A 22,727-nucleotide genomic window follows, 5' to 3' on the forward strand; every position below is an offset into this window, starting at 1 on the left:
GCGTGTGGAGCAGGTGGGGAGGGAGTTGGGGGGCAAGGAGGCTCGGGCAGGAAGTGGTGACGGGCTCGCTGTCACCCGGGGGCCCAGGCGTCCTCTCCAAGCGAGTCGGGGCTCCTCTCCAGGCTCTGTGGTCTCACATGGCTTGACCCATCTGAGCCTGTGCAGTGGGGACCGCGATGGCACCCCAGGAGGAGCTGGGGCCTCTGGAAGCCATGGAGGCACCACCGCACGGGGGGCGAGGCCAGGAGCCTGGGGGGTGTGCAGCCGCCAGGCAAAGGCCTAGAGAGCGGAAGGGCCACGGCCCCCACCATCACAGCAGCCCCTCCCTCCTGTCCCCATCCAGCTGGGGGGGGGGGGCTTGGGGGTAGGGCAGTTGGGGGCCTGGGCCAAGGAGCCTTGCCAGAAACCCCTTTGTCAAACATCAGAACCCATGGGGACCCAGGCTCCCCCCCAGGAACTCCCAGCACCCATCCCCATCTCTGTGGCCCTGCCCACCCCACCCCCTCGGAGGAAACGGGCTTGTTTCCAGGATAGGCAGGGGTGACCCTAGGACGCAAACAGCCTGTTCCTTCCAGACCTAGACGGTTGGTGTGGGGAGAGGAGGTGCCCTAGAGGGCACACCTGGAGGGCACACCTGGGGCCTGAACCTTGCTCCAAGATGATTCTGGCAGAAGGGGCCAGCAGAGGGGCAGCCGGGGTTGGGAGGGAGGGGTGGGTACAGCCAACACAGAAGCCAGGCCTGAGCCCCTGCCCCAGGCCCTACCCCCCCAGCCCCTAACCCCCTGCCCCAGCTTCTGCCCACGCAGCCACGCCCCCCAGCCGCCTCCCCAGGCCCACTCAGGTGTCCTGAGCGCCTTCTGCGTCATGCCTCGATGTCTGAGAGCTGAGCCCCGTTGGCCCCTGCGTGTGGCCCAGCTCTGGTGGGGAACCACTGGATGTCCCCCTCCCGGCAACAGGCCAGGCCTGGCCAGGCGGCCAGCGGGAACCCCCTTGGTGGAGGCCGGTGGCTTGTAAAGGATCATAATGTGGGGCGGTGCCTGGCAGGGGCGAAGGTCGCCCAGGCTGAGACGCCACCACCAGCTGCTCAGAGGGTCCGGCCGGCTGACGGCCGCCGAGATGGGCGCTTGGGCCCTGCTGCTACCACTGCTCATGGCCACGGCCCAGGCCCAGGGTACCTGTGGGGCAGGGGCAGGTGGGCTGGGCGGCAGGCGGGCAGGCAGGCACCGGGAGGGCACTGACCCTTCCTCTCCAACTTTCCAGTCTGCTCTGTGAACAACACCATCTTCGAAGTCCAGGAGAACACGAATCAGAGCGGGCCCCTGGCTGACATCTATGTCCCCAAGGGCCAGCAGGTGACCCTCGGACCATCGTCCACCCCCTACGCGTTCTGGATCCAGGGGACTCAGCTGTTTCTCAACGTGACTCCTGACTATGAGGTGCAGACGGCAGACCTGGGCGGGGCACCCCAATGGGGGCCGCTGGGTGGCTCACCCTCCATAGGACCTGTGCGTCCACCACACCCCTCCCCGGACAAGGGCATTCCAGGGGTCTGAGGCTTCTGTGCCCACCCCCCCAGGCAACGACTGACCCCTCTTGGGCCCCAAGGCGGGTAGGGCCGTTGGGGGATGGATCTGCCTGGGCCCCCGATGCCCTCTGGACTTAGCGCGGATGCTGGGGACCCTCTCTGCCTGTCTCCTCACCTGTGACGTGGGGCCCGCGTGCTGGGGTCAGCTGGGCAGGTGACCCCCGACACCCCTCTGCCCCTCAGGAGAACACGATGCTGCAAGCGCACCTGGAGTGCAGAAGCGGTGACACCGTGGTGAGTACCCCCGAACCCCCCGGCCCTCTCGTGGCCTCCCTCAACCTGTGACATCAACACACTCCAGGCTCGGACCTCTGCACTCTGCTCAGCCTGGTCCAGGGCCACTCCCTGTGGTATGTTGGCGTCCACACTTCCTCCAGCCCAGCCTCTGCCCGAGATGCAGACTCCCAGCAGAGACTCCCCAACACGGAAGGCACCTCAGCCTGCCAGTTCCCTCCCCCCATTTTCTCCCCCACATCTCTCTGTCGACAAGCAAGTCTGTGGGCTCTGCCTCAAGCTGGACTCCAAACCAACCAGAGCCTTGGCCACCAGCATCTCCTTTCTGGAAACTTCCAACTGGCAACTGGTCTGCTTGCTCCTCTCTTGGCCTTGGCCAGTCCGCTCTTAGTGTGGCAGAACGCTCTGATCAAGCAAGTGGACGCCTTCGGCTGCTTTCTCACTCAGGGTCGAGGCCAAATGGATTGTGCGGTGGGCAAGGCTGGGTGCATGGACCCCGACCCCACTCGGGCTGGCCTTGAGCCCTCTCCCCAGATGTGCACCTGCCTCCCTCTCTCACGGTCTCGCGTCTTCACTCCAAGATCACCTTCTCAGAGAGGCACTGACCGCTCTGTTCTAAGCTGCAAGCCCGGCCCCCACGCTCCTGCCATCTCGGCAGGAGCCACTGACCATGGTCTCCTGTGCTTGGAGCCCCTGGGTGCCCCCACCCGAACACTGCAGCACACCACCCACAGATATCTCGGGATGAGTCTCTAAAAGATAAGAACCCTTCTTAAACATAAACATAATATTGTTGCCACCTGGAAAAAGGAACTCCTCAGCATCACATGACACCTGATGTCCGCCCTTTCCCACAGTAACAGAGACCCCAGCAAAGCCCACCTATTGAGACTGGCCGCTACTTCTCTAAAGCGCCCTCCTTCTTCCCTCCCTCCCCCCTCCCTCCCCCCTCCCTCCCTCCCTCCCTTCCTCCCTTCTTTCCTTTCTAGTTTGGTTGTTTATTTAAGTCATCTCTACCCCCAACATGGGGCTTGAACTCACAACCCGAAATCAAGAGTCACTTTCTCCTCCCACTGAGCCAGCCGGGCTCCCCTCTTAAGCCTCTTTCAATCTATGGGTTCTCTTTTCTTCCTTTCCTTTGAGAATTATTTTTGAAGCAATTCAAGTGTTTTACCACTGTTCTCATTTGGGACTTTGCCGGTGCCCCCCCCCCGCCCAGCCCCTGTGCTCTTTCCTCCAGGGCACTGGCCACCGTGTGTGCTGCAGCATTGCCGTCTGTGGTCTGTGTGTAGTCCCTGCAGAGCAGGGGCCCTGGGCAGACGGCTTTGTCGTGTGCACCGTACACTGTACACACTGCTGCTGACTCCACCTGTCCCCACAGGTGACCCAGCTGAGAGTGCTGGTGTTCGTGCTGGACATCAATGACAACGCGCCCGAGTTCCCCTTTAAAATCAAGGTGAAGAAAATACCTGAGGTGAGTGAGAGGAGCCTGGGGTGAGGGGCCAGCGGCTTGGCCTCAGGGATCCGTCCGTGGGGGTCAAGGGTGTAGCCAGACCACCCCCCCTGCATCCCCCAGGACACTAAAGTGAATACCACTGTCATCCCTGAGACGGAACTGGAGGCCCAGGATCTCGACAAGGATGACATCTTGTTCTATACCCTCCAGGAGGTGACCCCGGTCAGTGTCACCCCCACACCCCTACACCAACTCCAAACCCCCCCTTCGAGGATCCCCCCTCTCTGTGTCCTCCCAGGGTCCCAGGCTGAGTCCCGTCCTCTGCCTCCCCAGGGCGCCAGTAACTTCTTCTCCTTGGTGGGTACCAACCTCCCTGCCCTGCGGCTGGACCAGCCACTGGACTTCTCCTCATGGCAGAACATTACCTTCCGGCTGCTGGTGCGGGTGAGCAGGCCCGGATGCTCAGGTCCCCACCGAGCTGCCCCCGGCCCTGGACCCCCAGGCCTGACCCAGCCAGGCCCCGCTGTTGCAGGACACACAGGAGGAGAATGCAGAGCCCAGCCACACGGCCACAGCCACCTTGGACCTGAAGGTGGAGCCTGCGGACCTTCGCCCCCCCTGGTTCCTGCCCTGTGGCTATTCAGACCCTTACATTTGCATCAACGCTGAGTACCACGGGGCTGTCCCCCTGGGGCACAAACTGGTACTGGGGGCAGGAAGGGGCAGGATGGGCATCGGGTGGGGCCTGGGGGCCATGGGGCCAAATTTGGTTGCGATTTTCATGCGAACGTTCCTCTGAAAGCCAATCCCACCCAACCACGTGGTGGTGAGTGGTGAGCAAACCCTGGAAACGTAGGTGCGGCGGTCCTGGGGCAGAGCCAGGCAGCGCCTTGGGAACCCAGTGAAGTGGGCTGGGAGGGTGGCGGTGTGGAGGGGCCACGGCGCTGCTCCAGGGGGCAGCTGCGTCTCTGACCAGCTGACGTCCCTGCTCCGGCCTGAGAGGCCCAGGGAGGCACCGGAGGACAGCGGGGCCTGGACACGGGCTCCAGGGCCTCCCACCCTACGGAGAGGCCCGAGTCTGACTCCCCGTGACCTCTCCCTGTCCCGTGTGTGCTAGCTCTTGAAACTCCTGTCATTCAGATCAATCAGATGTCTTTGAGCAAATTAACTCAGTAGCAACAGATCGCGAGGCGTGTGGTGGGCAATCGTGCGACAGACGAGTTTCCCCTTGAGGGAGCCAGAGGGTGAGCTGGGGCTGTCACAGCAGCCCCACGGCGTCTCCTCCTGTCCTTGTCCCTGCAGCCAGCCCCCCTCGTCCTACGTCCTGGGCCCATCCACGCCGTGGACGGGGATCAGGGCATCAACCAGCGCATCCTCTACAGCATTATGCAGGGTGAGTGCGGGCCAGACCCCTGCTTCTCTCCCCATCCTGTGCCCCATCCCCACCTTGGGCTGAGGACACCCCAGGGGACTTGCCATATGGGCAGAGCCAGCTGGGACCTTAGCCCTCAGGCCACTGGAGGGGGCAAGAGGCCAAGCCTTCCCACCAACCTCTCAGGACAAGATGGCACGTTTGCCATCGATGCTGACTCGGGCAACCTTACCATGACCAGAAGTGTCCCCAGCCCAAAGACCTTCACTCTGCTGGTCAAGGTGGGTGCCCCGAGCCTCCATGGCATTCCTGAGCCTCAGGCTGCAGGACTTGTCCTTCAAGGACCCGCTGGTCGCTGAGGCCTCCCTTACCCCCAGGGTGAACAGGCAGACCGTGCCCGCTACTCGGTGACCTGGGTCACGATCAATGCCCGAAATGCCACTGGGAGCCTGCCCTACTTCCCCGAGAGCCAGTACCAGGGCCGGGTGGCGCGCGGCTCGGGAGCAGGCGTGGAGGTCAAAGACGCAACCGCCCCCGCCCTGCCTCTGAGGATCCGGGCCCAGGACCCTGACTTTCCGGTAGGCACCAGCTCCACTGCAGGCGGGTTGGGGGGGTCACGGGGGCAGCCTGGACCCAGGACTCACTGGGCAGTGTCCAGGACCTCAACTCTGCCATCACGTATCGCATCACCAATAACACCAACTTCCGGATGGATGGCGAGACTGTGCTGACCGCTGCCCTGCTGGCCGATGAGGGGGTCTTCTATGCAGAGGTAAGGGCAGGGGGGCATCTCCAAGGGGCAGGGGTTAAGGCGGGGCCTGCAAGGGACAAGCCCCCTTTCTGCTCCAGGTCGAGGCCAATAACACAGTGACCGCAGGCACAGCAACCACCGTGGTGGAAATACAGGTGCTGGAGTGGGAGGAGCCCCCGCCCACAAGTGAGTCAGAGGGACCCACCCCAGGCGACGGCTCAGCCCAGGTGGTGGCTTCCCTGGGGCAGGCATGCTGGGGGCAGAGGCAAGCCCGAATCCTGTCCCTGGCCCCCCAGGTCCCTCCGGCCCCCCAGAGACCCCCACATCCCCAGAGGCTGGAGGAACAACCAGGCCCTCAAGCACGACCACTTTGGAAGCCCCCAGACCCCCAGGGCCCTCTCAGGGACCCTCTACGACCAGCTCTGGGGGTGGCACTGGCCCACATCTCCCCTCAAGCACAACTCTGAGGCCACTTGCCTCATCTACGCCCGGGGGGCCCCCCAGTGTGGGAACCAGCACCTTCCTCCCATCAGCCTCACCCAGCGGGGGCTCAACACAGACGCTAAAGCCAGGAACCTTTCAGCCGATGCCCCCTGGGCCCAGCAGGACCCCACAGACCTCAGGTAGCATCTCCCATTTGCCCCAGAGTCACCCTTACATTCCCTGACTCACACTCCGGGTGGTCCTGGGATTCACAGTAGGGCAGGGCCCACCCCAGGGTGGCCCAGCCTGACCACACTGACCATGAAATCCCAGAGGGGTTCTGCTCTGGTCTGGACAGAGACAGGTTCTGGGGGCCCCGACAAGGTAACCTGGGGAAGGTGTATGGAGGATGGGGCAGAAGCCAGATTTGGGGTCCAGGGGGCCCTACAATTCCAGGCTGTTCTCTCCACGGGCCCCAGCATTGCCTTCATGGCCCTTCCTATGGTGCTGGACCCCCGCCTTCCACTGGGAGCTGGTGGGCACTGACCCCCATCTCCCCTCCCTTCCTTCAGCAGCCTCCCCAAGGGCCCCTGGGAACACACAGCTCCTCAGCTGGGGGGTGAGTGGTGCCATTCCCCAGAACCTCAGCTCTGGGAGGATACCAGGCCTGGCTTGTTGCCAGGGCATCCAGAGCCTGGAGCAGGTCAGCAGGGGAAGAGCTTGGGTGCTAACGGTAAGTGGGTGGTGTGTTGCTGGCAGGGCCACCCCAGACTGGAGGAGGCAGCACTCCGGGGAACGGCGAGCCAGGGATCAGCCAAGCTGAGGACCGGCGCTTCTCTGTCGTGGACATGGCGGCCCTGGGCGGGGTGCTGGGCGCGCTGCTTCTTCTGGCTCTGATTGCCCTCCTTATCCTCGTCCACAAGCACTACGGCCAACCGCTCAAGTGTTGCTCCGGAAAAGCTCCGGTGAGGCCCTAGGGGTTGGGGTGCCAGGACCGGAGAGGGACAGATGGAGAGGGAGAGGCGGGGGGGCAGAGGTGAGGAAAGATGGGGTGTAGACATCACAGTCCACAAAATGGGGAGGAGGCCGAAAGAGGCGGAGAGAAAGGAAAGACTAGCCTGGATCCTTGTCTCTGGGGAAGGCAGCAGGGGTGGGGGTCCCAGCCCAGGCTTGGGGTCCTGGTTGATGCCCTGGCTGTCCCTGTCCCCTCCCCAGGATCGCCAGCCCCTCAGCTTTGACAACCAGGCCTTTGTTGGCCCCCAAGAGGACAACTGGGCGCCAGCTCCCCGCTCCTCACCCGGCCCCACCCGGGCTGCGGCCCCGGAGCCCCCGGAGCCCCCGGAGCCCGCGCCCCCAGAGCCCCCCAGTGCCGCGGCCGCGCGCCCTGCCTCAGAGTCCCCCGAGGTGGCCCGCGATGGAGGCGGCCCAGCGGCTGTGAGGTCCATCCTGACCAAGGAACGGCGGCCCGAGGGCGGCTACAAGGCCGTGTGGTTCGGGGAGGACATTGGGGCTGAGGCCGACGTGGTGGTCCTCAACACACCCGCCTCAGACGCGGCCCGCGCCGCCGACTCTGGTGGCGAGGTCAGCAGCGACGAGGACGCGGACGCGGATGGTGACGACGACGCGCCGGGCGCCGGCTCCACCTACGTCTAGCTCGGCTCCCCGCCTCCCCCGCGGGCCGGACCTGAGGTCGGCCGGGGCCGCTCGCCCCCACGCCACGGCGCACAATAAAGCGACAATTTCCAAGCTCGGCTGCGCTCGAGTCCCCCCGGAGCTGCCGGCCGTGGGAGGGGACGGCGTGGCCGGCCCGCGCCACACACCCCCTCCCCCCCTCTGGCCCCGGGTCCTCCGCGGCCCCGCCGGGTGTGCGCTGGGACCTCCCCCTGCCCCTGCCTGGAGCGCAGCGCCGCTTCCCGTAAACCACCTGCTGCGCCCGCCATCCGCGGGGCTTCCCAGGCCAGCGCCAGCTGGCAGCCCAAGTTCCTCTCCTGGCCTAACCACGGTCGCAGGAGGGGGGCACCCCGCACTGCGGATCCCCCACCTCCCCACCCGACAGGAAGATTCTTGGTCTGGGGGTAACTGAGGAGCCACCTCAGGAACACTCATTTTGGAAAGCAAGTTCGGGGTGACAGCCAGTGCGCCTGTGAGGTCCCGTGGGGGCAGGAAACACCCGGTGCTCGGCGCGAAGAGGCACCCGGCCCTGGCGCCTGGACTGTGACCTGTGGCTCTGTGCAGGGGCTCCCCGGGTGAGGGGAGCTGGGAGCAGTGGCTGCAGGCCATGGGCCAGGGTGGCAGGTGGGCCCGGCGTGAGGGGAACCAGAGCCCCCTCTGCTAGCTTCATCGGGGCAGGACCGCAGGCAGGACTTCCCCACCACACTGTCCCTTCGGGGTCATCGGTGTTTTTCCTAATGAAAAGGCACCACGAATTCCTTTCCAAATGTCTTATTCTCAAGGGTATATGAGTATTCTTGTCTGAACAATTCTCAAGATTCCAAAGGCAGCGGGGTGAGGGCACCTGGTTGGCTCAGTCGGTTACCTGGTGCACTCTGGATTTCTGCTCAGGTCATGATCTCCGGGTCCCGGCATCCAGCTGGGGTAGGGCTCTGCACTCAGTGGGGAGTCCGCTCAGAGACCCTAACCCTCTACCCCTCCCTTCCCCTCGCGTGCCCACAAGCTCTCTAAATAAAATGAAAATCTTAAAAAAAAAAAAAAAAAAATCCCAAGGGGGGGCCTAGGTGGCTTAGTCGGTTGAGCACCCCACTCTGGATCTCAGCTCGGGTCTTCATGGCAAAGATCCAACGGTTGGGCTCCACTCTGGGCGTGGAGCCTACTTAAAAAGAAAAAAAAAAAGAATCCAAATGGTAGGGCTGCCACTTGCCCAACGCCCTCCTCCATGACCCACTTTCCTGGAAAAAAGAAGAGCCTGGTTTTGTGTGGGGTCTTCAGCTTACCCCGCTGCCTCCCCACCCCCGTTAGTTGCCAGAGGCCCCCTGCCCCGTCCCTGCATGTGCGGGGGGTGCTCCTTGAGGGAGAGGAGTGACTGGACCCCGCAGGACCAGCCACTCCTGCCGCTCCTGCACGACCCCCACCCGCGCCCAGGAACCTGCGCGGGGGCCCGGGGAACTCCCTGTAACACACACGGGAACCCGCCACCAGAGCACGTGACTTCCTCGGCGGCACCTGCAGCCCCGCCCCCGGCCCGTCCCCATAAAAGCGCTTGTTCCCAGCCTCTCGGGGAGACGAACCTTCCCGCCCCGGCGGCCCGGCACGCAGGTACTCGGACCCCTGGCCCGCGTGGAGCGCGAGGGCAGTGCAGAGCAGGGCGGTGGCGGGGAGGGTCTGGTCCCGGGAGTCGGGGCGGGATTGGGAGGTGGGGGTCGCACGCTGACCGGCCGCAGGCCGCAGGTCGCGAGCAGCGGAGCCCTCACTTCCCGGCTTAGGGCTTAGGTTTCGCTTTCCCGGCACGCGCGGTTTCGCTTTCCCGGCGCTCCGGGCACGCCCCAGCCCGCGGCCATTCTGGTGGTGTCTCCGCAGGGCCCCCCAGCGCCCTCCCGCCCGGGTCTGGGTGCTGGCTCAACACCTGTGACTTCACGTGTGTGCGCCCCCACATTTGTGGTCACATCAGCGCCACCGCTGCCCAGAACCCCACACCTCGGCAACGTCGTGGCCATCAGCCCCCAACCACATCTGTGGCCCCAACGCCTGTAACAGCTGGACCACACCATCTAACGCTTCCCACCTGCGCTAACACCTGCCTGCCGGCCGTGACCACCCCTCCCCGCGGAGGGCCCGCCTGCCTCTCCACGCCAGTCCTTTGCAGGGAGCGATGGCCGTGGCTCCTGACAGGTGAGCGCCCGTCCCACCCCGCGGCGCGCGGCCACACTGCCTGGCCGCCCGCACCCTGACCCAGCTGGTCGCCCCGCCCGCAGGGGGCCCCCGCGCCTGCTGTTCGGAGACTGGCTTCTGGGGGAGGTCAGCAGCGGCCGCTACGAAGGCCTGCGGTGGCTGGACGCGGCCCGCACACGCTTCCGCGTGCCCTGGAAGCACTTCGCGCGGAAGGACCTGGGAGAGGCTGACTCGCGCATCTTCAAGGTGGGACCCCAACCCAACCAGGTGGGAGGGCCGGCCCAGGCCGTGGCCCGCGCCCCCAGGCTCCGCCTTCTATCCCCCTCCCCAGGCCTGGGCTGTCGCCCGCGGCAGATGGCCGCCCAGCAGTGGCGGCGGCGGCGGAGGTGACCAGTTGGCCCTGGAGGGCGCACTCCGCGCCAGCTGGAAAACCAACTTCCGCTGTGCGCTGCGCAGCACGCAGCGCTTTGTGATGCTGCAAGACAACTCGGGGGACCCCACTGACCCCCATAAAGTGTACGGGCTCAGCTCCAAGCTGGGGTGGAGAGGTGAGGAGCCCCAGGGGAGGGCAGCCGTCTAGGGGGCAGGACGTTCAGGGCAGAGACACGGTGCTGCGAGACACTGGAGACAGCCTCGGGGGCAGATTCCGTGCTTTCAGAAACTGGCCTCCAAGAGGCTGGTGCCAGGTCGTTGGGGAGGGCAGGGAAAGCTGATCTGGCCTGCTGGGATTAATGGCAGGGGACACCCAGCTCTGGGGGCCTACCCAGGGACACATACCCAAGTGTCCCACTCCAGCGTCTCATCCCACACTCCCCTGATCCCAATTCTCTCTCGGAAGGTGCGGGCATTCACCAGGGGGAGGAGAAGACCCTTGAAGATGCCCTACCCTTGATGGTAAGATCATTCTGCCCTCCTTGCTCCCAGGTCGGGGCTGCCACTTCTCAGGGGCTGGGGAGCTGCTTACACTGGCCCTCTCTTCCCCTGCAGGGCGGGCTCCCTAGGCTCGGGCTGAGCCCCGAGCCCTGTGCCCCGAGCCACCTTTCTGGCCCAACTGGCAATGCTGAGGACCTCTTGCTCCAGGCTCTAGAGCAGAGCTGCCTGGAGGACCATCTGCTGGAAGCTGCATGGGGGGTGGACCCAGTACCCCCCGAAGCTCCTGGTGAGAGTCTGTGCTGGGTGGGGGTGCTCGGCCTTGCAGGGTTCCATGCTACAGGTCAGGAGCAGGTAGGATGGCAGAGTCCCTGTGGAGACGGAGAGGGTGTGGGGTGGGGGTGGGAGTGAGGAGGGAGCCAGCCACAGCTGGGCCAGTACAGCTGTTCCCAGCCGTCATTCTCCTCCTCAGGCCCGGAGCTCCCAGACATGGAGCCGTCCCTGCCAGGGGCAGTCGGGACAGTCCCCTGGCACCAGGCCCAGGTGACAGGTGAGAGAAGCCAGGGGTGTGTGAAGGAGGGAGGGGCTGGGGGACCGGGTGCCAGCTCAAGCCTTCCTCCCCAGATGCAGGCTCAGCCCCGGCCCTGGAGCCCTGGCAGCCCTCCCAAGAGGTGGAGCCTTGCCCCCCAGGGGCCGGTGAGCAGGTGCTGGTCAGGCCCAGCTGCTCACAGCCCGGATCACAGGCAGAGCCCAGCCTGAGGGCCCTGGATGTCACCATCATGTACAAGGGCCGCACAGTGCTGCAGGACGTGGTGTGGCATCCAAGCTTCGTGTTCCTGTACGGGCCCCCGAGCCCAGCTGCCACGGCCACGGAGCCCCAGCACGTGGCCTTCCCAAGCCCGGCCGAGCTCCCTGACCAGAAGCAGCTGCACTACACAGAGAAGCTGTTGCAGCACGTGGCCCCTGGCCTGCAGCTGGAGTTGCGGGGGCACGGGCTGTGGGCCCGGCGCCTGGGCAAGTGCAAGGTCTACTGGGAGGTGGGCGGGCCCCTGGGCTCTGCCAGTCCCTCCACAACCCCCCGCCTGCTGCAGAGGAACCAGGACACCCCTATCTTCGACTTCGGCACCTTCTTCCGAGGTCAGTGACGCACCTGACCTGGGGCCGTGCCGTCCCTGCCCCCTCCTGTCCTGCTGGGGCCCCGTTCACCAGAGTCCTATCCTGCAGAGATGATGGAGTTCCGGGCACGCCGGCGTCGGGGCTCCCCACACTACACCATCTACCTGGGCTTTGGGCAGGACCTGTCAGCTGGGAGGCCCAAGGAGAAGAGCCTGGTCCTGGTGAAGGTGAGGCCTGGGGTCCTGGGGGCAAGGCTGCATGTAGCCCCTCTGTGGCCTGACGACACCCTCCCCTCCCCACAGCTAGAGCCACGGCTGTGCCGGGCACACCTGGAGTGCGTGCAGCGAGAAGGGGTGTCCTCCCTGGACAGCAGCAGCCTCGGCCTCTGCCTGTCCAGCTCCAACAGCCTCTACGAGGACCTTGAGCACTTCCTCATGGAGGTGGAGCAGCCGGCCTGAGGGCCAGACCCCTCTCCAAGCCAATAAAAAGGACCCCCCCAAAAAAAAAGACTCAAGAATCCCGCTGGTGTCCTGACCAGGGGTGGGCTCAGGGTTGGGGCTGGAGCTCAGAAGGGGCACCACAGGCTTCCCGGGAGCCCACAAGATCTACAGGCCCAGGAAGGGAGGTGACCACCCCTGCCCCCACCCACTCTCCTCTGTCTTCACAATGAAGAAACAGGCCACACACTTTAGAGCCAACAAACTCTACTCAAAGCATACAAAACGCTCTGGGAACAGCAGACCTTTGCTCCTGGCAGCTGTGCTGGGAGGGGGGGCACCACAAACGGCTGACTCTGTGCTGTGCGCAGGGCCCCCGCCTTCCAGACCCACCAACACTGCGCTCTGGTTCGTGGGAGGCAGCAAACACGAGCGTCACTTACAGAGCGGAACAACAGAAAACTGGGGCATGGCCTTCCCTTATTACTATAGAAAATAAAATCGGGTCATCTGTGAGAAGGGACAAGGAGCTCCTTCCACCCCCAGGCCCCTCCTGATCACCAAAGGCTTCGCCTTTCAAGTACTGAGTCAATCGAGAAGTTTCTAAAGATAATCCATTTTTGATAAATTAGAACACAATGGAAACTGTGTATCTATAATATACATATAAAAAAGTCCAGTTTTAAACTGTGAGCAAGACAGGTGCACAGACCACATGTGATCACGGTAACCCTGAACTCAGGAGTGCTGGCTGGGCGTCTTCAGGTTTCTGCTCCTGCCACTCCCAACAGAATCACTCGGGGGCGGGGCCCACAGCCCCAGCTCCGCGCCCGGCCTCAGCTCTCGGCGCCCTGCGCGGGCACGTCCTCACCGGCCTCGGCCCTCCGGTGCCGGCGCATGTGCCTGTACTTGTCCACGTAGGCCTTGACCAGGTTGCCCACCTTCACGGGGTTGATCTCCCCGCTCTTGCTGTGGCAGATCTGGGGGCGTGGGGGAGAGGCACAAATGACCCAGAAGCCTCCCCAGGGATCACAGGGACCGAGCCCGCGGGGTCCCCATCACAAGGCACACAGCGGGACACCCACCCCCCGCCGGCTGGGTCCGCCTTGCACAGCTGCTGAGGGTCCATCTCCCAGCCAGAGACACGTGGCCGGCGTGCCACACATCTGGCCCTGACGCCCTGGGCTCTCGCTTTCCCACCTGCAAGTGTGGTGTGTTATGTACCTACTGTTATCCGCCCGCTGAACAGGTGACAGGGACGCAGTCCTGTCCCCTCACAAACACCAATGCTTACTTAGCCTAAGCATCTACGAGCCACGGTGACAGGAAAACCGAAGTGGCCTCTGGCTGCAGCCAGGACGTGCCCACGCTGCCCCAGCCCTCGCTGCGCAGCCCTAGGCCGGTACCCCGCGGTCTGGGTCAGCAGGAGGCCGCACCCACCTTCTGCACGGCCTTGCGAAGGATATCCTTGTACTCCTCCTTGGTCACCTCCCTCTTCTGATAGAAGGGCTTGATGGCCAGCTTCACCTCCTCCACCGCCCGCTCCTGCATGTGCAGCTTCTTCATGTACTGAGAGCAAGCGCACGTGTGACCGCCCTGCCTGGGGCCACACAGCCCGCCCCCGCCGGAGGGAGGGCCTGGACTCACCTCCTCGTTCTTGGCCTTCTCTGCGGCAGGCCTGGGAGCGGCCGACCTCTCCTCGGAGTTGCTGGCGCCGGCGGCATAGCCGGCTGACTCGGGGGCTGTCGTCAGGGCCGCGGGCACTGGGGCTGGACTCTGTGCGACCCCGCAGCTCGCCACGGGAAGGCTCCCCTGCAGGATAAACTGCACCGTGGGCTGGCTGGCTGGTGCGTACGGCGGGAGACTCACAGGCAGAGCTGGGGCAGGGGGCAGGTTGGCTGTATAAACCTGGACAGAAATACAGACGGCTCAGGGCAGCGCTCCCCACCCCCACAGCAGGAAGAGCCCCGGCCAGAGAGGGAAGTCCTCAGCCCCAGCCCGGACAGCCTTGTGGCCTGGCGCCAGCTCACGTCCCTCCAGCCCAGGGACTCACCTGAGAGGGCTCAGCGTCGGGGAAGCTGGACTCTGGAAGTGTGTATCCGGGGGGAGGGGGCTCAGAGAAGGATGCCTGCTGGAACCCCACCGGGGGACCCATGTCTTCTGTTTCCAAGACCCCTTCCCGGGGCTTCTGAGGCCTGTGGAGCGGCGTCCCTGAGGGCCAACACAGGGGAGGTGGGTGCTCTGTGGCCACCCTGGGCCAGAAGCTGCTTCCTGGCTGGAAAATTCCAGAAAAGCATCCCAGCAGCAAGGACCACAGGCCAGGATGCAGCCACCTCCCTGCCCCATGGCCTACGCTGCCCGAGTGACCAAAGAGGTCCGCGTGCCACCCCCACCCCCAAACACACACACACACACACACACACAAACCAGTGGCCTTCCTCCCACGCTGCCCCAGTCCACCCCCAGAAGTGCTTGCGGGACCCTACTCACGCAGGCCTCGCTCCTCGGCAGGGGCACCGCTCTCGGCCTCCTGGAGGTTCCAGGTGACTCTCTTCACCAGGGCTTTAGCCCGCAGCAAGGGGGTCTGAGAGGGGCCTTCCTCCTTCCCCATGGGCACTCCGCCCACAGCCTGGCTTCCCAGGGTGCTGGGCACCACGGCAGCCCCAGCGGCGTCCTGCTGGAGCAGGGGCTTCTCTTCGGGGCTCTGTGCCCGGGGCGGGGGCTGTGCAGCATCTTCGCCATGGATCAGCGACACCTCCCGTCTGATGACAGCCACTGCCAGGCTGGTGTCCTGCTGCTGGCTGGCTGGGGGCACGGAAGGAGTGGGTGGGAAGTGCCGCTCCGGGGAGGAGTCTGTGCTCTCTGGGGAGGGTGGGGAACTCATGTCATCCAGCTGCATGAAGAAGGCTTCGCTTGAAAAATCCTCAAAGACGTGCCCTGCCTCGACAGAGTCACCGTAATCCAGGTCCTCGGGCGGACACTCAGCCGGTACCTCTGGAACGGCCTTGTGGGCTTCGGCCCCTGCTGGGCAGGCGTCTGCTCCCACTGAGGCCGGTGGCCTGGCTGGTTGCTCCCTGTCGGGCTTCTGCCCTTCCGCGGGAGCGGGTGCCAACTTCCTCTCTGGGGAGCGAGGCCTCGGCCGCTTCTCGTGGGAACGAGGGCGCTGGTACTCCCGGGACCTATGCTCCGTGCTTGGCGACCTTGGTGACCTGGACCTACGCTTCCTCCTCTCATGGGAGCCCCACCTGGTTCGCGGCCGCTCCCGGCTCCTCTCCCGTGGGCTCCTCTCCCGTGGGCTCCTCTCCCGCGGGTGCCGGTGCCTCCGGGCTCTCTCCAGGCTGCTGGGGGGTGAGCACTCCCTCCCCCGAGACCTGGACCCTGACCGCCTCCGCTTCCTCCTCCTGCTCTCCCTGCGTTCGTGGGAGGAGCTGCTGGGGCTGCCTGAGCGGGACCTGGACCTCCGCCGGCCATGGCCCCAGGACTCCCTCTTCCTCCTCCTGCCCTCGTCCTTCGCTTTCTTCCGCTTGGCTCGCTCGTGGCTGCTGGAGTGGTCGCTGGAAGACCTCCGGCTCCGGGACTTGGTCTGCTGCCTCTTGGGGTGGTCCTCACCCAGTGGTGGTGACACCGACGGTGAGCTCCTGTCCCCGGAGCGGGAACCTGAGCGGGAGCCCGAGCGGGTCCTCCTGTGCTCCCTGGCAGTGGCCCGCTTCCTCTTGGCTTTCTTCCTGCCACGGGAGCTGGATGTGGAGCGGGAGCAGGAAGGGGACCTCAGCTCCACGATCCTGTGGGTGGTCGTCTGCGGAGCGTCCGGGCTGGGCGGGGACTCTGGCTCGGCTACAGTCACGCAGGTCACCGTCCGCTCCTCGGAGCCAAAGAAGGTACTGCAGGGCAGCTGGTCCTTGTCTTCCCACGGCTCCGGTGGGCATGGCCTCTGTGCCCGGGAGGCTGAGCCCGGGCCCTCGGCAGCCCCCTTGCCCAGCCCCTCGCACTCCAGGTCGGAGGCGCCCTCAGCAGCCCCCTCACCCCGGAGCTCGAGCCCGCTGGAGGAAGGCCCCCGAGGGGGCTCGGGCTCCGTCCCAAAGACAGTCTCCACTGTGTAGGAGGTGACACAGCGCACAGTCTGCAACGCCGGGGCCTTCGGGCTGTTGATGGAGATGGTGCGCGTGATCTCAGAGGGCAGGAGGCCGGAGCCCAGGTGCTCGGGGCTGCTGCCAGCAGAACTGGAGTCGGAGCCTGTGGGGTCAAAGGGGTCGTAGATCTCACTCTTGAGCTGTTTGGTCTTCCTGATGGAGAACAGGGGCGAGGGGTTCTCTTTCCTTTGCACCTTATTGTCGACAGGCCGGAACGTGTTACAAAAGCCAGGGTTGGAGAGTCTGCCGGAATGCGCCGTGTTCCCGGGAATATTGATCCTGAAGCTCTCAAAGGTCGAGCTGACACCCTTCCCCTTCGAGGGTCCCAGCGAGGCGGGGGACTGGGAGCCGCCCCCTGAGTGCGGGCCAGGCTCTTGTGGGCCCCTGCTGCTGGGCTCGCCCTCCGCTCGGGCACCATGGCCGGGCTGCCCGGGGCCCTCCCTGCCCGTGAGCCGGCTGATGCAGGAGCTGGGGATCTCGACACGCTGCTCGCTGGGGGGAGCCGCATCCGCCTGTCTGCCGCCGCTGTCCTCCCTTCTGACCTGGGGTATCCTCGGTAGCTCAGAGAGGTCGGGCCTCCTGGGAACCGGCTTCAGGGCCTGGCCCAGCAGTGCGCCAGCAGGTGGCAAGTGAGAGCAGCTAGCAGAGGTCTTCAAGGACACAGAGTTGGGGGGCAGAATGTGCCGGGTGTCGCCATCACATCGGGGGCTGTCCCTTTGCTTTAAGCCAGGCCCACGCACACCTGACAGGTTCTGAGTCTGACCGGACGGAGGGGTCACCGACGAGTCCAGTCTCACAGTCGCCCCTGTCCTGAGTGCGGGGACACGGGAGGGCGCCGGCGTGCCAGGACAGCTCAGCCCTGCGCTCTGCAACCCGCTTCCTGACTGAGGCACTACGGGCCCAGGGTGCTTCCCTCCTTGGGACGAGCCACCTGTGCTCCGGCCGGTGCTCCGTGGGAAGGAAACAGGTGCTGAAAGGCAAGAGGGTGAGCGGCCATCAGTCCCCGCCACCTCCTTTATGGAGCGCAGTCCGTTGTCTGGCCCAGATCACAATGGCTTTCTCCTAAAAGCTGTGCTTGTAAATGCCTATTCCTGGGACGCCTGGGGGGCTCAGTTGGTGAAGCGTCTGCCTTCGACTCAGGTCATAATCTCAGGGTCCTGGGATTGAGCCCTGTGTCAGGCTGGGGAGCCTGCTTCTCCCTCTCCCTCTGCCCCTTACCCTCCGGCTCGTGTGCTTGCTCTCTCAAAAAAAACAAAATCTTAAAAAAAAAAAAAAGTAATAATAAATAAATAAATAAATAAATATATGCCTCCTCCCACTTGCTCCCTGAGCTAGACCTCTGCACCTGGGAGCCTGGGGGCAGCGCTCGGGGCTCACCTGCCACCGTGGGGACTTTCTCTTGTGTTTCACAGTTGTGCTCTGTGGCCGTAGAAAGTGCCCCTGCCAGTTACAGATGCTTGTCACAAAGGGGGGGCCGGGAGGGGCACAGTCTGCTCCATCCTCCATGGCTGGGCACCCCCCACCCAAAAACCTGCCAGGGCCTGGACACATGGGGGAGGGCTCCACAGGGGCTGGTTCCACGGCTCTGTGAGCACACACACCAGCCACGTTACGGCCTCTGAGGGTCTGTGGACTGGCCCAGAGACCCCATCATCACAGAAACTACCAGCCTGTCAACTCTGCTCAGAAAATCACGTAGAATTAACGGAGACGAACTGAGAAAATTGTGCCCCTTTACGTCCATTTTCAGCAGAGAATGCATTTTAGTTCCTCAAATGTCTCATCTACCGCTCGCTCAGAAACAAGGAGAAGCAGTGGGTCACATGACCCCCTCAACTTCCCAGAGTGTCAAGGCAGAGAGGGCGTCCCCGTGGACACCGCTGGGCTTCGTTCAGTGGCCGCCTCACCTGCCCTCTTGGCGCTGAGGGAGCCATCCCTGTGGATGATGATGTCCGCGCCATTCATCATCAGGAGGCTCTGGCCCGACAGGATGCTCCCCACCAGGTCTGGGACGGGGGCCTCGTCCACTTCTGGCTCAGGCGCTGTAGCAGGAACGCTCCTCCTGCAGGTACAGACCCACGGCTGCCTCCCCATGCCCAAGTCCCTCGAGCCAGCCAGGTGCCCCCCAGCCCCGGCACCCGCCCCCAGGTCCTGACTGCCACAGGAAGAAGAGGCCACCTGCCGGGCCCCTGCATGTGGATGGAATCAGACCCACCCAGCAGCTCTGACAAAAGAAAAGCAGGCTGTTTGAGGTGAAATCATCTGATGCTTCCGACCCCAACTGCCACCAACAGGCAGCCTGTTTACTGGTTTCACTGGGTTATCTGAGGGGTGAAACAGAAGCAAACAATCCAGCCAGGGGCAGCAGCTCTGTGGCAGAGGTGGCCCCAAGCACCCGTGGCTACCCGGCCCCAGCTCGCGCCCAGGCAGACCGTGGCCTGCCACTCCAAGCTCGTGCCCTTGACTGCAGCACTTCCTCCCGGGGCAGGCAGGGCCAATCTGTGGCCACCCCACCACCCCCGGACCACGGTCCCTGCCAGCACACACCTGGAGAGCCCCATGGCCACGGGCCTGGCCACAGGCCGGTGAGAACGCAGCGCCGACTGTGACAGAACCCTCCTCTTGGCACTCAAAGGGGAAGCAGGGTTTGCAGACTGCTCTTCACTGCTGGAGAGAGCACACAGGCCAAAGGAATGGTGACCCCACACTGGAGGCCCAGGGAGACCCCCAGCCCCTCAACTGCACACGTGGCAGCCCTTGTGCCCCCAAACTGAACACGGGCCCCACGGAGTGGCTTCATGTTGGCAACTGCCCAAGCCTCTGAGTGGGCACAGGGCAGGTGGGGCAGATGTGCAAACTAGACCTTCCTCCACGTAAGCAGGTGAGGTTGTAGAGAGTTCTTTCTACACACACCACCTACGTGAATCTGAAAAGGAGTCAGGAATCCTCACCCTCCTTGTGCAAATGCAAAATCCGAGGCCACTGCCCACAAAGAAAGGAGGGAGATCCCCCTGCAGTTACCTGTCAAAGGGGTCCAGCTCATAGGGGTCTCCGAAGAGCGACAGAGAGGCCACTCCGATGTCCGCACGCATCAGCCCCAGAGAGGGGTCTGCTGGCTTGTGCACAGATGGGATGCAGGCTCCGCGGGCCGGACCCCGGAGGCCCAGGGTCCGTGCGATGCGGGAGCGGGCTGTGCCTTCATTCTGAACCAAAGTCACAAAAGGAAAGGAATGACGAGCAAGCCGGGAGCTAAAGGCTCCAGAAACACCACACCGTAGGCTGAGGAAATGCTACACCGGAGCCGAAGGGCCTCCCGTGTATTAACGATAACACTCTAGAGGTTTTGCTTCAACAGAATCAACGAACACGTCCCAACGTCCCCACCTATGCTCCACACAACCACCTGCAGGACCTTGGCACACCTGCCACTGCAGGTGGTGTTTGATTCTGAACGCAAAATCACGAGCAACAGAGCGGGCCACCCAGGTGATGAGTGACCTGACACTGAGGAGGAGCGCGGAGGGGACCGGCAGCCCCACACGGGCAGGCGTGCCGCCGATGCCCCCGTGTGGTCATCCCTCCAGGAACTCCACCTCAATGAACCAGCGGAGCGGCGGCTCCCGTCCTCCATGTAAAACGGAGGCGTAGGTTTCCACAGGCGTACACTCCATGAATTTACACTGGTCAGGCAACGCCAATGACCTTGAGTATAAATTCACACAAAGATGCGGCAAACACCTGAACGACGGCCACAACCGAGCTCTTTGTGTTTCATGTATTAATGTGCTTTCAATGTCCAGCCAGGAGCTGCCGTGAGGACAGTACTTCAGAGCAGGGACATGCGACACGGGCTGCACACACACGAGGGGCCCGCTCTGAAAGCCTGGTGGCGAGAGCTGGAGGACGAGACCACTCCGGCTGAAAGCCCAGCCGCACGCCCCAGCCAGAAGCCCTCTCTCCATTCCCCCACCCAGCTAACAATCTGCTTGCCTCCCGGACAAGCTGGTGGCCACGGCCCTGCTGCCTCCACACCCTCTGGCCTGCCCACCCCTGGGGTGCCAAGAGTCATACACAACCCCTCAGGACGCCCGGCTCCGAAGGGTCCTGGAAAATCTCTTGTCCCAGCCCCATCTTCAATGTGTGCTGTGGAAATGTTCATTTTTATCAGTGGACCTCTAACTAAATACAGAAAAAGGAGGCTTTTCTGTGCATCCCACCACCTAGCTGCACAAGGGAACTGACCGGCGCAGTGGGAACACTACCCTCCAAGGCTACCTTTGACTTTTTCCCTTTTCTCTTCTTCACACGACCCTGGCGTTTCTTAGACCTCGTCCCGGAGCTCCTGCTCTTCACACACGACCTGGACTGTGTTTTCCTTCTTCCCGACACTTTCTTCCGTCTTCCTACAAAAAGCACATTGAGAGTCTATGCTTTCCTGTGGGCCCTGAGGCCCCCCACCCAGCCCCTGGGCGTCCCCACCTCAAGGATGTGCCGTACACAGCCAGGACCTGGCATATAGACAGCATGTGCACTGTACTGGGTTTTTTTTAATGGAGAAATAAGCCATAATTTAAAAAACAGCATTTCCCCATGGAGGAGCAAGAGAGGGAAAGCAAGGCAGTGCAGAGCAATTTGCAAATCTGACTTTTATAACCAATAAACATTTCACATCATTATATAACAAAATGAAATAAAAAACCAACCAACCCTGGTGATCCAGAGTAAAAGGAAACAAATGGCCCCAGGTGTGTGCCCACCTGGTCGAACCACAGAGAACTCTCCCCACAGACTGGAAGACAGAGGACCTACCGCGCATCTCTAGGAACACGTCCGAAAGATTAAACCGCACACCACCGGGGTTCGGCCGTGGTCAGTCACCTCAGGGACGCTACCATGGGCTCAAGGGCGACCCTCACTCCATGACGCTCCAGCACCCCCGGGAAACCGACAGGGGCTTCAGCCTGGACGGAGCGGATTCCATGGAGATGCAGCGATCGTGGAATGCCATTAACACATCACACATGTCTAAATCCGTGCGTCCCTAACGCTGCTGACAACCCTAGCCAAGCTCTGCGCAAGGACGCTACCAGCAACTCGGTGCTTCCGAGAAACAAACCAAGGCCTGAATCTTCGTCGGCCAAACCCCCGCAGGACTGGGAAGCAGCCGGCGCAGGAGGAAAGCCTCTCCTTGCCTCCCTCAGTGAGATCCCGGGGCTGAGCGAGGAGCACGAGCAGGGGGACCAGCAGGCGCCGCTTGCTCCCAACACCAGGCAGCTTGCAAACACAAATCCAAACAGACGGAAGTCCCAGGTGAAGGCGAGTGACTTTGCGGCTCCGAGGATGGCCGCGGGCCGCCAGACTGGGAGGGGCGCGGACGGCGACCTGGCTCCCTCCACCGTCCAGAGCACAAGGAGACGCTCACCAGACAGCCGCCAGTGCCACAGGGATCTTGTTTGGCTCTGGATTCAGATAAACTGGGTTTTAAAATTCTATCCCATTTATGACACAATTAGAACCTTCAACACTGACAGACTACTTCACGGTGTTAAGGAATTACTATTCACCCTCTCGGATGTCACACAGACACTGCGCTTCAGCTGAAAGAAAAAAACACTGTGTCTTTCTGAAACACATTACAAAATACCTCCAAGTAAAATGATGATGACGTGAAGGATGTGCTTCAAAATAATACGGGAGGGAGCAGGTGAAGGGGAAGAAGTGAAGCTGAGGCTGTGTGGGGGTTCACTATTCGTTTCTCCCTATGCCTCCAAAGGTTTGAGAGAAGCCTATAAAATAAAAAGCCTATAAAAATAAAAAAATAAAAAATTCACTAGCTGTTCACTAGCCATCCCCATGCTCAGCGCCGGAGGATGACGCGAGGGAGGAACCGGACACGCGTTGCCCCAAGGCTTCTCCCCGGGAGGGACCTACTGGCACCAGGCAAGGACCGGACTTCACTAGCAAAGCCAAAACAAAACGAAACAAAACAAAAAACCAAAAAAGAACCCAAAACCAAAAAACTACCATGCAAAATGAAGCAAACAAGGCATAACCAAAGACAGAACTATTCTCAGCCCGAGCACAGGTAATGGGGGTGCGGCCTGCTGTTAGTGGGGTACGCGCTGGGGACAAAAGGAAAACCTTCCAGTCCCGCCTTGAACTACAGCGCTGGCAAGACCTGGAACTGTTATTCTGAGGCTGTTCCCTGTGGGATGGAAACAGGGTGAGCACTGACACGAGCTAGCACTGAAATGTGGGATTCCTGACACGAGAAACGAGAGACGCGGATGGGAGACAAGTAAAACCTTATAACCTTCATAAGTTGAGTCAAGAATCGGCGTGACCTTCGGATGGATTTCCCGGCTCTGTCCACTAGACAGGGACGGCCCACCCTCAGCAGAGAACATGCACAGAGCACGGGCCCACGCTGGGGAGGCACATGAATGCATGCTGCCCACTCCCGCACCCCCACAGCAACAGAGCTAGACAGCACCCGGGTCTCAGCCC

General features: G+C 62.9%; 3 protein-coding genes across 6 annotated transcripts in view; 2 read left to right on the plus strand and 1 right to left on the minus strand.

Annotated features, from left to right (window-relative positions):
• Positions 1–1,116: 1,116 nt before the first annotated feature.
• CDHR5 (cadherin related family member 5) lies at positions 1,117–7,561 on the plus strand. Its single transcript, XM_032414713.1, has 15 exons — positions 1,117–1,171; positions 1,261–1,436; positions 1,769–1,819; positions 3,201–3,293; positions 3,396–3,497; positions 3,609–3,719; positions 3,808–3,978; positions 4,578–4,668; positions 4,834–4,928; positions 5,025–5,225; positions 5,306–5,419; positions 5,497–5,553; positions 5,664–6,021; positions 6,581–6,786; positions 7,037–7,561. Exons 1-15 carry the CDS (start codon positions 1,117–1,119, stop codon positions 7,472–7,474), a joined length of 2,319 nt encoding a protein of 772 aa, XP_032270604.1. The 3' UTR covers positions 7,475–7,561.
• A 1,302-nt stretch (positions 7,562–8,863) lies between these two features.
• On the plus strand, positions 8,864–12,387 carry IRF7 (interferon regulatory factor 7). Its single transcript, XM_032414628.1, has 10 exons — positions 8,864–9,094; positions 9,356–9,667; positions 9,751–9,913; positions 9,999–10,215; positions 10,506–10,561; positions 10,655–10,826; positions 11,010–11,087; positions 11,162–11,674; positions 11,762–11,880; positions 11,956–12,387. The coding sequence occupies exons 2-10, from the start codon at positions 9,648–9,650 to the stop codon at positions 12,109–12,111; spliced, it is 1,494 nt and encodes a 497-aa protein (XP_032270519.1). The 5' UTR covers positions 8,864–9,094; positions 9,356–9,647; the 3' UTR covers positions 12,112–12,387.
• Positions 12,388–12,687: 300 nt separating this feature from the next.
• PHRF1 (PHD and ring finger domains 1) overlaps positions 12,688–22,727 on the minus strand; it is a 28,850-nt gene continuing 18,810 nt past the window's right edge. For 3 of the 4 annotated variants that reach the window (XM_032414625.1, XM_032414623.1, XM_032414626.1), the window contains exons 11-19: positions 20,496–20,623; positions 19,242–19,423; positions 18,768–18,887; positions 18,128–18,282; positions 14,581–17,190; positions 14,144–14,301; positions 13,738–13,998; positions 13,531–13,659; positions 12,688–13,070 (exon numbers count right to left, since the gene is read on the minus strand). In XM_032414625.1, the coding sequence (XP_032270516.1) occupies positions 12,927–13,070; positions 13,531–13,659; positions 13,738–13,998; positions 14,144–14,301; positions 14,581–17,190; positions 18,128–18,282; positions 18,768–18,887; positions 19,242–19,423; positions 20,496–20,623 (3,887 nt within the window). In that variant the 3' untranslated portion in view covers positions 12,688–12,926. The remainder of the gene's footprint in view (positions 13,071–13,530; positions 13,660–13,737; positions 13,999–14,143; positions 14,302–14,580; positions 17,191–18,127; positions 18,283–18,767; positions 18,888–19,241; positions 19,424–20,495; positions 20,624–22,727) is intronic. The other variant, XM_032414627.1, reaches the window with a different exon arrangement.

This window comes from Phoca vitulina, unplaced genomic scaffold (assembly GCF_004348235.1).
Source record: "Phoca vitulina isolate PV1807 unplaced genomic scaffold, GSC_HSeal_1.0 scaffold16, whole genome shotgun sequence".
NCBI classification, from domain to species: domain Eukaryota; kingdom Metazoa; phylum Chordata; class Mammalia; order Carnivora; family Phocidae; genus Phoca; species Phoca vitulina.